This window comes from Aotus nancymaae, unplaced genomic scaffold (genome assembly GCF_030222135.1).
Source record: "Aotus nancymaae isolate 86718 unplaced genomic scaffold, 86718_ANA_hifiasm-v0.15.2.pri h1tg000020l, whole genome shotgun sequence".
Lineage (NCBI taxonomy): Eukaryota > Metazoa > Chordata > Mammalia > Primates > Aotidae > Aotus > Aotus nancymaae.
Window position 1 is genome coordinate 39,663,482 of NW_026988432.1, and position 15,399 is coordinate 39,678,880.

Consider the following 15,399-nt stretch of genomic DNA (forward strand, 5'->3'; position numbering starts at 1 on the left):
ATACCACGCAGCGGAGTTTAACTCAACAAAACTCATTTGCCCTCTAGAATGGGCCACGTTCTTTTCTGAAGTTTCTGATTTAAAGAGAGGAGACTCTGGAGGGCAGTGCGGAGCCTGCAAAAAGAATGCATGGCCAATGGGGAGATTTCAGCACTTGGAGAGCCCCTAAAGAGGAGAGCAGGCTGCAGCCCCTGATGCATTGGCTTAGGGGACCATCCATCTTCCCCCTCCCCCACCTCTGCAGTCCCCAGCACCCCCACCCCAGGCTTCCTTCTCTGAGGAAGACGGATGGCTGCTGCCACCAGGGGCCTGAGCGATGTGCTGACTTCCCTAGACCTTATGGCCCACCTCCCCCACACCCGCATCCCTGCAGCAAGCCACTTCTCCCTGCCGCCACTCTGCTCATTCTCACCAGCCAGAGGCAGAGTGGAGCTCAGTAATCTCTGCATGCTGTGCTGTCTGTCACTGGTGGAAAGGGGGCCCTGGGGTGAGCTACTCCTATAATAGAGCATTTACATACTGGGTGAACACACACAAATGCAAGGAAACGAAGACAAGTATGATTCTAACTGCAAAATGAGAAGGATCATCACCAAGGGCTTTGAGAGATGTTGGAGCTGATGTAGTCAGGGAAGGCTTCCTGGAGGAAGGAAAACTTAGATACTCCTAGAAAGTTATGTGGGCTCCAAAGGAGTGAGGCATGGGGGAAGACAGCAGAGGAAAGGATGATGTTCTCAGGCTTGGGTTTACCCCATGGGGGTGGAGAAGCAAGAGGAAGTCAGAGATCTATTCTGTGGGTGGGGAATCACTGTGTCACATGGAGAGGAGACAACTGCAGGAACTGTTGGAATACCAGCAGGGAGTACTCAAGGAGTGGGAAGAGAGAGGGAAGAAGATCCAGGTGGAAAGAACTAGGGAAACGAGGATGGCCAGGAAAGGTCCTGGGAAGATGGCAGGAGGGTCAGCCTGTGGCTGGACACAGAGAAGGGTGGAGAGAGTGGCACAGCCCCATGGGGTCTTCCTCCTGCCTGGGACTCAGTCCCGATGAGCCCCAAGGGCTCAGCCTCAAGTTGTTCACGGTTGAGGAGAGAAAATGAGGCTCATCCTTGAGGCAGACCATGGGCAGAGGCCACATGCCAATCCATAGAAGGTGAGGCCACAGTGGTCAAGGTAGACGCTCAGGGCTTCAACTTGGAGGAGGACCTAAGAAGTGGGTCTTAAAGACTGTGTAGACTCTGGCCAAGCACTCAAGGTGGGAGAATGTTTGCAGAGGAAGAACATGTAAATGAAGAGCTGCTCTGTAGCTGCCTCTCCCTCACGTGGCAGCAGAACATCTGCTTCAGAAGGTCCCAGGAAGATTGCCTTTGCCTACCCAGACCACAGAAGACAGAGGCTGGATGGGGGAACAGATGTGACCTCAGAACACCAGTAAGCCTCTTCCCAGGGAAGCTGGCAGATTTTCCGTCCCTCCCTCTCTGTCCACTCCTAGAGATGCTACTGTAACTTCTCTGCAGTGGCCTGCATCTGTTTTTTAAATCCTCCAGGTGATTCTCAGGTACAGCTGGGGGTGAGGACCACTAAGGAATGGTGCTCCGAGGCTGTGATTTCAGGTACCATGGCAGGTGGATGAGTGGAGATTTGGGGCACAGGGGTCCTCCTGGACCCCCCTAGGAAGATCACACTGATCAGGGAGCCTCTTCCTCAGGCCTTAGGTCTGGCTAGTGGGCTTCCTGCTTCCTTCCCATTCCCCACCCCCCAGCTTTCTCCAACTTCCTCCAGGCCCGCCAAGTCCAAGGCCTAAAGGATCTGATGTTTTATTAAAGTCCAGACCTTCCTATTCTCGGGCCACCTTCCTCTGGCTAATTCTGTAATTCAATTAGTAGGAAGACAAGGCCCAGCTGGGGTGGGAGGAGGGAGAGCATCGCATCGGGAACCTTCCCTTCCATGATGATTACGCCCCAGGCTTCGGCCCTGTTCAGAGTTGGGCAGGAAATTGTACTTCCTTCACTTCACAGTGACAAGGGCCTTTTATCCTGGCACATGGGGGCTTTGTAAATGACTGCCATCTCCATGTAATTAATTCTGCTGCACTGTGTTTCCCCCCCACATGGTAGAGGGCACTGCCCACCTTCTTGAGCACAGCAGTACCCCTTGCACCATGGTCTGCAGGCCACCCTTGCCGGAGAGGGGCATCTGCCACCCCTGAGTGCACCCTAGCCTGACAGCACCCTCCGGCTGCCCACGCTGCCTGCCTCTCCCTGGCCCAGTGCTCACCACTCCGGCCGCACGCTCCTTCTCCCTTCCCTCCTCACTCTGCCAGCATTTCCCAGTCTCCCTTCAGTGCCCCAATCTTGGGTCTCTTTCCTCCCCACAATAGTCCCTCTTGGCCTCCAGCTCACAGACACCTGAATGAGGAGCTGGGCTCTACATTTAGCCCTATAGACATGGAAGAGGCTGTCCCCTCCCTCACCGAATTGAAAGTCTATTCAGAGACATCAAGCTGGTAAATGGAAGGGAAAGTAAATAAGAATGGTAAGTGGGAGGAGGTGATATGGCTGAATAGGAAAACATGCGTGCAGGCCAAAGTGTTCAGCCTATGTGATAGAATCTCGAGTATTAGAGGACAGGCAGGTCTGTGCTGGCCAGAGGAGATGGGCACAGGGACCCTCTTGGGTGAGGAGAGGGTGCTGTAGGCAGCTCAGGGGTCAGCTGCTGAGGGCAGCACTGTGCTGTGACTTCTCACCCCACAGTTCTGTCACCTCTCTGCCCCCACCCCACCTTGGATGATTTCCAAAGCTGCCTCTGCTCCAGAACAGGCTGCAGTACTGTCCTGCTTGATCTCATGACTCAGGAAGAGGTGGGACAGCGTGGTAGACTCTGTAATGAGCTGATGCTGGGAGAACCATCCCAGACACTGGGACAGGAAAGGGGGCAGCTCCGGGTGAGGTCCTAACACACCCAGAGAGCCTCTGGGTCACTCGGGTGGCACCTCACCTCAGGTCCCACCAGAATCGCACAGATGAGAGGTCCCTCTGAGAATGGGAGGGAGAAGATGGGGAGGTTTCTGCACCATCATGGATTCCATCCCCCAAACACCAACCCCTAGACCTCAAGGTCAAAGACCCAGAACCATGTACATATCCAGCTTGCCGAGTCGAGAGCGTCTGTGTCAACTCTCAGCACCGCAGCAGCCAGCACTGGCTCAGAGGAAGCTTTGAGGCAGGGCCACAGCCACCCCACCAAGGATAATTTCCCTCATGAAGTCTTTGCCAAGCGGCAGATGTGCAATGATCTTTGTCTCCTCGACACAGGCCGTGGGCCCTGCATCCTGTCGGCCTCACCCATTCTCACCCACCTCCTATTCATTCCATCCTCCTCTTTTAGCAAAGATTTTTTTCCCTTTATAGTTAATTATGCAAGTGATACATGAATACATTCTGGGTCTAAATGTGTCAAACAAAACAAAAAAAGTGAAAGTCATAGGAAACATACCCCCTACTCCCCACCCCATACTCCAGACTTTGTCTTTCACGTGTAAATACAGATATGAGTACATAATGGGTGACTTGATTCTGTCTCCGTTGTATATACATGTCCTCTATTATTTCTCAACTTGCTTTTCCTATCTGACCATGTGGCATTCCGTGCGGGTACATTGAGGATCTTTTCGTCTTTTTAACTGCTGTTGAGTATTCATAGTTTAAAAATGAAAATATTCCCTAGGGGCATTTACGTGGCTTTTAATTATTTTTTTTTTTTTTTTTTTTTTTTTTTTGCTATTTCAAGCAGCCACACTGGATCCTTGCTGACTCCTCTGTGAGCATGAGTATGTGTGGATCGGAGGATCAGGACTTGGTGGGGAGATTTCTGTGCCACTGGCCGCATCCCCAGGAAGGATGAGGCACCCTCCACAGACCTTCTCAAGCCTTGGCATCCAGAGCCCGGTGCTAGCCTCTCTCTCACACTGTCTTGTGTTGGTAGACAGCTGCTCCCTGAGAGAATACTGTTTCCCACCTCAGCTGTGAGCTCCCAAAGGGCCCCACCAGGGATGTCTCTGGGGACACCTCAGTACATCATAGGAGAGTGAGTTTGGCAGATTAGTGGCTGCTGGGGCAAAGCTGACACCCCCCACCTCCCCCCCGTTTCAGCTGGACACTCTCACAGCCCACATTCCCCTCCTCAACCCCTGTAAGATATGGAAACAAGCCACAAGAAGCAAGGCCAGCTATTCTAGCTGGGGGTTCTGCATGTGCCACCCCCATTCCCTCCCCAGGAGAGAGCAGTGAATGTCCAATGGCTGAGGGTTGGGCACCCTTTCTTCCCCCGCCCCCTGAGCCCCACCTCAGCCTCCACCCCAGGCCTGTCCACAGCACGCTGTGATGGTAAACTCTCTTCCTGCAGCCCCTTCCCACAGTCACCATTCCCCCAGGGCTCTGCCCTCAGCCAGGGAGCAGACTGGTCCCTTCCTTCGAACCCCAGAGTCAGCGGTAATAACTGCTTATCCGCATTTGCCTTTCTCAAAGAGCCTTAAGAGTGGACTAATCTGCCATGCTGGCGTGTCAGCAGCTACATCAGAAGGGCTGGAAATGGACTGGGAAGAGTCTGGGGTGGGACTGCCCCAGTCAGCCTCCGAGTACAGCTGCTCCCGCCTCACAGAGGTGTGGAGAGAGAGAAGGAAGGGGCTTTGGTACCTCTCTAGCCCCTGCTTCCCCACAGTGAACTGCTATTGACACTGCAGTCTGCACTTAGTGAAGTCTGCAGAGGCTGTTCATACTCACTGGCAAGTAGGTCTCCCCACAAGCTTCTGAGGGCCACTCCTGTTCCCATTTTACACATGAGGAAACGGGAGTGGGCCCTGGCTGGGAAGGGGCTCTCCTGGGCTCCTCTCCCTGCTTCTTTCTTTCATCTCCTTTCACAAATACCTTCCCTTTCCAACTCCTCTCTGAAGCCAGAACGGGAAGGGAGGCAGGAGGAATTTCCACATTGGAAGGGGAGGAAATGGGTTTTCACTGGGTGCAGTGGTGCATCAGCCTTTTCTGGGATCAACTTTGGGGTGAAGGGGGAATTGTGGTGAGAGTGCACACTGTCAGATTCAACAGGCTCCTGGGAGCTCTGGGGGCAAAAACCCTCCCATCAAGGACCTGATCAACCCTCCGGCAACCTCTGGTCCTATCACCACTATGGAAGTCCAGCGTGCCTCAGTGTCCATAGACCTTGGACAGCTCTCAGTAGCCTCTGAGCACCATTTCTGTGCCTGCTGCTCCCCACCAAATTAGCTGAGGTGTTCTGGCATTCAGTGCTTTCAGGGAATACATATTAGACTCCACCCATATGCTGGGCACTGGGAACCAAGCAGAAACAGAACAAAACCAGGCTCCTGACCTCATCTGTGCATGGGGAGCCTGCCCATCAATGAGCAAATATACGTGACTCTGTCAGGCAGTGATGGGTGGCAAACAGGAAACACGAGGGGTTAGGGTCTATGTGGGGGCAATGGGGTGATCAAGGGAGGTGTCTCTGACAAGGTCTCATTTGAGCAGAAACCTGAGGGAAGGGAAAGAGCACACCATGCTGATAGCAGGGGTGGGGCAGGGGCCGTTATGGGCAGAGGAAAAACCAGTGCAAAGACCCTAAGGCAGAGTGTGCCTCACAGGCTGAGTAGTGAGGGGGCCAGTGAGGGGGACCAGGGGAAGACTGGAAGGAGATAAATTCCAGGGGTAGACATGGCAGCGGAGTGGTCACCCAGGTATGGGAGGTCCTGGAAAATTCTGATTCACAATAAAGTTGTGAGCTCTCTCAAAACTGTGGCAGAAATCCCTGGAAGCTGGACAAAAGCAACAGATTCTTTTCCCTCTAGACTCCTTTCCCAGTTACCTTGGGCCATGGAAACAATATGGTCATTTCCTCCTCCTACTCCTCCTCCTCTTCCTCCCTCCCCACATCCTCCTCCCTCTCCAAACTTGCCCCTGACCTTGTCCCAAGCTGGCTTGCCTGCGTGCAGCAGAGGCAGTGGCCGCCTCCTGGTTGCAGGCAGAGGACAAGGCCAACAAGGGGACGGGAGGAAAGACGCCCCCGGGAGAGGCAGGCGGCAGCACGAGGGACGACGTCACGGGGGCCTCTGACCGCTATTCATTTCAGTCCCCGGGTGTCTCCATCAATAACCGTCTGCCAGTGACCAGGAGGGAGGAGGATGGGGGAGGGAGGGAGGAAGGGTGATCTGGGGTCTGTGGGAGGAGAGGGATGAGACAGAGTGGGAGAGAGTCTCCTCGGAAGCTCCTCCAAGCCTAGGGCAGGAGCTGGAGGTGGGGAAGGCCGAGGGGGCATTGGCAGCTGAGAGTTTCTGTCTCCCAGGCTTTTCTCCCTGCTTCCTTCTTTCATCTCTGTTCCTTTCACAAATACATTCCCTTACCACCTCCTCTCTGAAGCCAGAAAGGGAAGGGAGGCAGGAGGAATTTCTACATTGGAAGAGGAGGAAAGCGGTTTTCACTGGGTGCAGGATGGATGGTGGAGGAGTCAGAGCTGCAGAGGACACTGGGAGCATTCTGTGCCTGGCAACAAGAGGCTGGAGCAAGCCTGGTGACAAGGGCTGGCGTAGGTACCAGACTGGCACCAGCAGCCTGTGGGCCTCATGAGAGGAGGGCCTGGGCCACGAGGTCTGGCACAGAGCCTGGCACAGAGCAAACACTCAGGAAATAAATGGCCATGGCCATGGCAATGACCAAATGGCTGGCTGTGGAGATTGGCTGGGGGTGGACTAGACCAGCCAAGGAGGGCTGCCTGGAGGCGGTAGAACTTGATTAGATTCTTGAAAGATCAGTGCGTTTGGGAGAAGTGAACATGGGGAGAAGGGGCATACCAGCTGAGGAGGCAGTGAAAGCAGAGGAATGGGGGGCAGAGGGGTGCAGAGGGGAGCACAGGTTGTTGGGGATGTCGTCTTGGGTAAGGTTTTGTAAGAGAGAAGAACAAGAGAGGTGGCCACTCCACAGGGCACCTTCCCTGGGGTCATGGGTGGCTTGAAAAGGTCTGAGGTGACTGTTCCCTGGGACATTCAAGGCTGCTTTCACTATAGTGAGCATTTGTGCTTTCCCCATGGTTTTGAGCTTTGCAAGCCTCCCAGTCCACCTTCAGCCACATCTGCAGGCAGAGGAAGAAGGCCTGACACAGGGCGTACTGGACAGCTTGAGGGAACTCCCAGAAAGACTCCCCTATCCCCACTCTCTTGGACTTGTCAGCACACCTAAAGGACAGCACTGAAAAGTCACCCCTTGCATATATTGCTCTGTCAAATCCAGATTCCCTGGCCAGTGGGTGGGGTGTGGCCCATTTAGAATTACTGCTAGACTGGGCCTTCTCAGTTCACAGGTGGGGAGACTGAGGCCAGAAAGAGGATGTGATTTGCTAGGGTCACCCAGGGAATTAAAGGCCGAGCAAGAGTGGTCTAGTGCTGTGCCTCGGTGGCCTCGATATGCCCTAGAAGCCCTCTGATGGGAAGGGGTGTGAAGACCACCTGTCACTGCAAATAAGGCAACAGGGATTGGGACATTGGGGACACAGGGGGTGCTTATTTTATTAGGAGGGACTGGCCTGAGGTCCTCCTTACAGACTGAGCCTTTATTTGGAAGGCCTAGAGGAGCCCTCCACCATTCCTGACGGAATAACGCCCAGCACTCCTACTGGCCAGAAGGAGAGTCCATGGTCAAGTGTGGCCAGAGGTTCTGGGGGTGAGGGGTGGAAGCTGCCCCTTCTAGGTAGCGTAGGGGGGAAACAGAGGGCAGAGAGGTCTGAAGCACCAGGGCACCGGGTAAAGAGAGACCCGTGAGGAGAGGGGGGTGTGGTGGGGGGGAAGATGCAGGGTGGGGAGACTCCGCGGAGGGAGCAAAATAGAAAAGCAAAGGGAGGGACGAGAGGCAGACAGCCGGGAACGCCGAGAGGCAGAGAAGCTCCGAGAAGAGTGCACGGGAGAGAAAGAGAGGTGGGGAGAGGGACCGAGCGCAGGGAGGGGCGGGAGCCTGGAGGGCGGGCGGCAGGGCGCGTCGGCGGGCCCGGGGGCGCCCCACTGACCCTTCTTGGCGCTTGCTTCCCTCCCCAGGCTGCGCCTTCCTCACCTACTGCGAGCGTGAGTCAGCGCTGAAGGCCCAGAGCGCGCTGCACGAGCAGAAGACTCTGCCCGGGGTAAGTGGCGCCCGCCGCGGCGCGAGCTGCCGACGCGCCGACAGGGGGCGACTTCGGGAGGCCGGGCGGCGGCGCGGCGCGCGGGGAGAGGGCGGCGGGGCGCTTGTGAGCCCGCATGCCCCTCTGTGCCCCCACGAGCCGCCGGGCTCTCGGCCGTCCAGGCTCGACGGATCCGGGGCGGGGGCCCCACTTGGCCGTGGCCGTGAAGGTGGAGCCCCGGCGCTGTTCCTGCGCGGGCAGCCTGGGGCGGGGGGAGCGGCGCGTCCCGGTTCCCGGGAGCGGGGAGCTGCCTCCGCCGGGCCCGCGAGCCGCGTGCGCGATCGAGTCCGCCCATCTAGTCGACGCGGGCCGCTCTGGGGGGTGCCGGCGTGGGAGGGGGCGCCGCGAGTGAGATCACCGCGGTTTATTTAAGGAGCCAGCCCTCGTCTTTGATAAACTATCGCGCCTCGGCCCTGGTTTATAGCTTCTGTGCGGGGGAGAAGAGAATTATTTATGGCCCCCCTAACTGGGTGTGATATCAGCCATGGCTATTATCGAGGCTAGTTCATCACCATAAAATAAGAAGTGTTCTTTGGGTCAAGGGTCTGCGCGGTCTCTCCTGTGGGTTCAGAGAGATGGGGCGGTGGTGAGGGAGGAGAGATATACGGCTGCTGAGTATCTAAAGATAAATGGAAAGATGTGTGTTTGTGGGCATAATTTAAAGAATTTCTAAATATACAGTGTTGACGCTTATACAACGGACCCTGCAGGGAAGCACGTGTGTTCTATAAGTATGCACACCCATGCTTACACATGCATGTTTACATTCTTACCAAGCCAACCGTATGTAAACACACGTTTCCATTTCTGCCCCACAGCGGGAAAGGTTAACCAGGTAGACTGAGAGAAAATGCAACCCCGGGCGGGGGCAGCCTTCCTTTGCATCAAAGATCTTTCTTTACTCGTTTAGGGCTGGGGAGTGCTGAATTACACAGTGCCTTGCTTCCATTAAGACAGCCTCTGTATTGTATTTTGGTATTTGTGATTGCAAAGCACGGGGCTGAGTCGTCTTAATAACATACCCACAGATGCAAATATATGGAAATCGAACATCGCACAGATTTTGTGTGAAGCCCAGCTCAGGCAGGGTGGCCATTCCCCAGTTGTTTTTTCAGTGGCGCGGCTACATGCACATATATTATAGTAATTACTTTCTGGGTGCCCTCTGTAAGATGGCAGAAATATGCTCCACATCGCCCCATGTTATGTGTGAAGCATAAAGCCATATTGTAAGATAATCAAAGGCTTCTGAGAAAGGTTTGTGCTGATTAATAAAGTGTTTATGGTACTTTGTTTTGGGGGAGATTGTGATAGATATTTTAGAGTCACCTAAATGGAATAGAAAATACCACATTGTTATGGGAGGCCCTTCATCAGCTTGAGAGAGATTGCTGGGGAGTTTCATGATGGCTAAAAGCCGGAATCAGACGGGGAAACAGAAAGAGAGAAGGTGGGTGGGGGAGGTTTAGGATTTTGAAAGGGGAGAGGCTGGGAACTGGGAGTATTTCAGTAGTAGCAAGTGTGGATTGTTGAGGATCTAACATTAACTTGTGGTTGTTTATTTTACATATAATAGAATATCTGAATGATGGAGTGTATTAGTTCTTTAATAATTTATAGAAATACTTTGATGTTGCAGTAATTACATTAAAGGTCACATATCAAAGGTAATTTGGTTGAGCAGCTGTGATGGTTTCTCAGAAGCAATCAATATCACTGTCCGTGGTGCTGATTTCACCAAGGGGCCTGCCAGATTAAAGAAGGCTTATTACCAGGCAGAAAGGCCCAGGGGAAATCAGGAGCACATTGGAGCGACGCGCCAGCCCCCCTTCCACCGATAATTAACACTGTTCCCCATAATCTGTGCTAATCCTTCATACTGGGAGATTCAGTGGCATTTTTCTGAAATCAGAAAGACAAGTTGAATAAGTTTGAGGGAAAGGGCAAAAAGAAACGCGAATGTATGTTGGGACGGGGAGTGGGGAGGATAGAGGCCAACAGTAGAGCTGAAACATAGCCTAGAGTCCCCTCGAACACCTTCCCTTCTTCAAAGGCTTCACAGGGAGACTCATGGCCTCAAAAACCTCATCAAACAATTCTCCAGGCAGGCACGGCCCACTGGAGGGAGGGGCAAGAGAAAAAGACCTGATTGCAGCTCAAAGTTCTGAAAGCACACTGTCTTCACACAAACCTACATGCAGATGAATGAAACACAAAATGACCAAGTGAAATTATTCTTTAAAGTAGAGTCATTTTGATTCCAGAAAGCAGACCTGGTGTTATCATTGTTGATTGGTTCTCTCTTTTGAGATCAGAGAAAGTGTGCCACTAGCAAATGCAGGGATGGGACCAAGCCAAATGCTCTCACCCAATCAAATAATAGGTGCCCCTACCGGCTGAGGCTGTGTTCATGGCTGCCTGTTTGGGTGAGAGGCGGAGGGGGACCTCTTCTTGTCTGGGGTGACCACACTGGGTGCCCCAGCAAGCACACTCTATGTCTAACTAAGGAGAATGAAACTGAAAAAAAAGAACCTGGAAAACTGGTAACCTCAGCAATTTAGGTACTTTTCGAGACTTCAAAATCCATTTAAATCAATCCATTTAAATCATCCCTCCACTTTCTCGCTGAGGAAAGAAAGAGGGGAAAAGATAGTACAGGCAGCCTATGCTGTTTCTAGCAAGTTACGGAGCTCTCATGGTGTTGCCAGCAAGAAAAATAATCCCATTGCTGTCATACACACATTCCACCACCACCACCATGAGCGACAATAACAAAATGACAGAGACAGAACTAGAGGCACCCTTAGCACATGTCTTCACAGGGGGCCTGAAAAGGGGAGCTAACCTTTCTCTTGGGATCAGTGGAAGCTCAGAAACCACACCACAATGGTTGTTCTTACACATCAGTAGTAAGTGATTCCCAGTATCCCTGGGAACCAGCCTAAGCAGAGCTCTCTGATGGCTGATGGAGTCATCCCTGGACCAGTGTCACAAATGGATTATTATTTTTGAGTCTGGCATGTTTTCAGTAGAATTAGATTATTAAACTAGGAAGCTTCATCTCGGTCCTTTTGAGCACTGCCTTCTGCCAGAATCCAGGCAGAGTGATTCCCTTTTTCTAAACGCTCTGCCTCTCTCTCCCTCATACTCTTGATCTCACTCTTTCCTGTTCTTCTCCTGCCCATGCCCCTCTATTCACAAAATTTGTTTCACTATTCACAGGGAACAGTCAACACGGGGCAGTTTCTCAATCCATCAGCAAGTATTTCCTGTGTGCCAGGTGTTCTGTAAGATACAGAGATAAGAAAAACACGTCCACCTCCCTGCTTGGAGTTGCCCACCAAGTTGGGGATAGAAGCCATGCACACAAAAATATCTACGTAGTCAACAATATAAGACAGCACATGTTATTATAAAATGGGTAGTGTGGACAGTTGTTCAATCGTCACAATATTTTTAAGCACTTTACCTACCTTGCCTCATTTTATCTTCACAACCACCCTATGAGGAAGATGTCATGATTGCCCCCCACAGAGGAGGAGATTGAAGTTTGCCCAAGGTCACAAAGTTGGTAAGTGGCCAAGCCAGGACCAACACTGAGTCTGCCACCAAAGCTCAAGACACCTGCCTCTGCCAGCACCACCAGTTGCTTTAGGAATTTAGAGAGGACCAGGATGACCATGGAGTGCAGGAGTGACTCAAAGTTTTTGTTCAGGACACGGGCAGAGTGGGAATAGAGTTAGGAGTAAAATAAGTCAGATGGGAGCACTGGTCTGAGAAACGGCCCAGAGTTGAGGCACACATGACAGGCCAGGAGCTGGGTGACACGGAGCAGCTGGGTGACATGGAGCACCCCACTTTGAGAACCACCTGAGGCCTGAGTGTGCACAGGAGGTCTCTTGAAAGAAGTCTCTTTCTTAAAATCAAACCCTGATACTTTGTCACAGCTCCTCCAGCCATTGGGACTTTGCGGGGAATTGTCTTCCAGGAAGAGCTCATCTATTTCCAATGTTGGGAATACAGGATCTCAGGGGAGATGCTCAGATAAGAGAAGACCAGGTGCTATGACAAGCGGTGGCTAGCACTTTGCTCTTCTGGTAGCAGAAAGGGCTTCTCACCAGGGCTGGCAGGGAAAGAGCTGGGTCTGTCAGTAGGAGGCCAGGAAGCAGTGGGAATTAGAGCTGGCCGGGGATGGGGGTGGGGGTAGTGGGAGCTGTATCTGCTTGGTAAACATTAAAGTTCCAACTCACTAGTTAAAGATTGGCTTTTGTGTCCTCACTCCAACAACCCTAGAATACAAAGCAAACTAATACACTCCTCCCTGCTGTCTCCCCCTTCCCTCCCCTCATGTCAGCCTGGCAGACATGCAGAGTCCCGCCATCGCACCTCCTGATGCAGGTCACCACGACTCAGGATGGGTCACTTCCATGGAAATTCAATGTGACCTTCTTCGAGTTTACCAGGAAAGATGTTGAAGTGGAAAAATTCTTTTTAAAAGAGTTCAGTTGGATTTCTAGCACCGCTCTCTCAGTGTCTCTCCTTTCTATCCCTTCCTCTTGCTTTTCTCTTTCTTAATCCCATTTTCTCCTCCTTTTTTCTCTTTTTCTTTCCCTCTCTTCTCTTTGTGCCCGTTTTCTCCTCTCTTCTCTCCCTCCACACAGTTTCCTCTAGTCTTTCTCACCAACACTTTCTTCTTTTATCCTTCTCACTTGTCTCTCCTTTCTCTCTCCTCTCCTCTTCCTTCCCTCCCGCCCTCCCTCTTTTGACTTTGGCCCACCCCACCTCTACCCTGACACCCACAGCAGGCTCTGTTGGGGCCTCTATCACCATACGGGGGCTTCCCTGGTAAGACTCATCTCCCTCCCTGACAGTCCTGCCATTGAAGGATCCATCTAATTTTATGTACAACTGTAAAGATGAATGATAAGTAGAAAGGATGCAGGCAAGAACAAGATGAATAAATTATAAAGGGCAAATGATGACAAGACAGGGGTCCCCAGAGACAGTGATATGATAACAGAAACTAAAGACAAATTTATGATGGCTGTAGTTAGCATGTATGGAGGCTGTTAATTCTTCGGGGTAGTTTTACAACTTCTAGTGATTGGTGCAATCAAAGCATTTCATTTTAGAAATGGGATGTATTTCCGCTTGTCTTTCCTGTAGGCTCAGTGTTGGTTTTTGTCTCTGAACAGTGAGTCTGGGTCCTGTCAGCACCTGCATCCTCCCTCCCAGCCCCTGCCACCTTCTGTGTCTCTGCAGAGATCATCTCAGCCAGACCCACACACTCCTCCAGTTCCCCAGTCCTGTTGTCCTTCCTCTTGCTGAGTGTATTAGCATGGGACTGATGCAACAAAGTACCACAAATTGGGTGGTGTAAACAACAGAAATGTATTGTCTCACATTTCTGGAGGCTGGCAGTCCCAAGTCAAAGTGTTGACAGAGTTGGTTCTTTCAGAGGGCTGTGAGGGAGAATCGGTTCCAGGCCTCTCTCCTCACTTCTATGAGCCTCAGGCATTCCTTAGTTGTAGAGTGTTCCCTCTGTGTCTTTGCATCATCTTCCCAGTGTACACTGTCTGGATCCAAATTTCTCCTTTTTATGAAGACAGCAGTCATATCGGGTTAGGGCCTGCTCTAGTGATCTCATCTTAACTTGATCATCTGCAAAGACCCTATTTCAAAGAAGGTCACCTTCACAGGTCCTGGAGTTAGGAATTCAGCATCTGTGAGGGGAACACAATTCAACCCATACCACTGAGAAAGGGACTGCCCTGTGGCTCTTCCACAGCAGGGAGGATAAAGCCCTATAGTAGTGTCTGGGTCACGGAGGTCCCCCAACCTTTCCTCTGAATCTCACCTGGATTCATGCTTTTTCTTTCTCTCTTGGAGGAATGGATGATATATCTTTCTTCTTTCTCATATTCTCTGAAAAGAAGTATTCGTCCATCCCTTTAGGGAAGTGGTTCTCAATTTTGCCCTGCAGGGGACATTTGACATTGTCTGGAGGTGCTACTGGCAGGCATCTAGTGGGTAGAGCCCAGGGCTGCTGCTGAATGTCCGACAGTGGAGGACAGTCCTATAGCAAAACATGATCTGGCCCCAAGTGTCAACAGTGCCAAGGTAAAGAAATCCCATCCTGGGTCTAGGGCAGGTAGAAGGTAGGACAGTGAGGCCCTGGGGCAGAGCATTTCTCTCTTACTCACTGATTCTCATTCATTCAGGAAATGACCCCGAAGATCCTTAGAGTGTTACAAGAGGGAGGACTTATGAAGAGGCAAAGGCTCCAATGATGCGAGCACAGGATAGGGGGTACAGGCAGGAGGAGAGGGCAGAGCCCACCTCCAGGCATTAAGGATCATTTGTCACATGCCATTCACATGCACTGACGTCTGCAGGGCAGACTTGATCCAAGGGCTTAGCAGTTTCAGCACCGACTCCAGCTCAGCTCTCTCCTGGGTTAGGTGAGTGGGGACTTTGCTCATAATAGAGCTGAGACCAGAACCCAGGGCTCGAGACCCACTCATGTGGGTGTTTCTCTAGCCCATACCTTCAGAAAAGTCCCCACCCCAACAGCAAACAGACTTGGCAGGCATGTGCCCCAGCCAGGCTTTCCAGCCCAACAGCACCTTCCCCACAGGACCAACCTGGGCCCGTTATACAGAAGGGAATACCAAGGTTCCAAGAGGGAAGTCTGAAGTGCTTTAAATCCAGGTACTGAGGGACAGATGAGCACAGGGGCTACATCTGTGGCGCCTTTGGAACTTGCCTCTTCTCTTCCACATTAGCCCTTGGCCCAGCTCCATGTCCCACTGTGTTCAGACAAAATCTTTTCAATCTCCTCCCCACAGAGACATCTCAAAGTCCCCCTTCTCTTTGGGGTTGTGCCCATAGTCTTCCCTCCTAGACTGCCCAGTTTATCTGAAAGAACCAGAGAACCTCTGTGCCCACAGTCATCAGACTTGACTTGAAGGAAATAAACAAGAGGGCACATGAGATAATGAACAGAGGGAAACTGGGCCAGGTCCAGCCAGCCACCAACAAGCCATGTGGCCTGGGCAGAGCAATAAGCTGGGCCCCTCCCTGCAAACACCATCTAGCCCGCAAAGGAGATGGTGGGCCACATTGCCTCTCAAGCCCCTTCCAGCTCTGACATTCTTTATATTTCTAAGAATAATGAGCTCAGCATTA

General features: G+C 52.1%; 1 protein-coding gene across 50 annotated transcripts in view; it reads left to right on the plus strand.

The window, feature by feature from the left end:
* The window catches only part of CELF4 (CUGBP Elav-like family member 4), a 321,991-nt gene that overhangs the window by 70,985 nt on the left and 235,607 nt on the right, over positions 1 to 15,399 (plus strand). For all 50 annotated transcript variants that reach the window (XR_010343624.1, XR_010343626.1, XR_010343625.1 and 47 more), the window contains exon 2: positions 8,090 to 8,172. Coding sequence is in view for 44 of the 50 variants with exons in the window: in XM_021670047.2 (XP_021525722.1) it covers positions 8,090 to 8,172 (83 nt within the window). In the remaining 6 variants the exon portion in view is untranslated. The remainder of the gene's footprint in view (positions 1 to 8,089; positions 8,173 to 15,399) is intronic.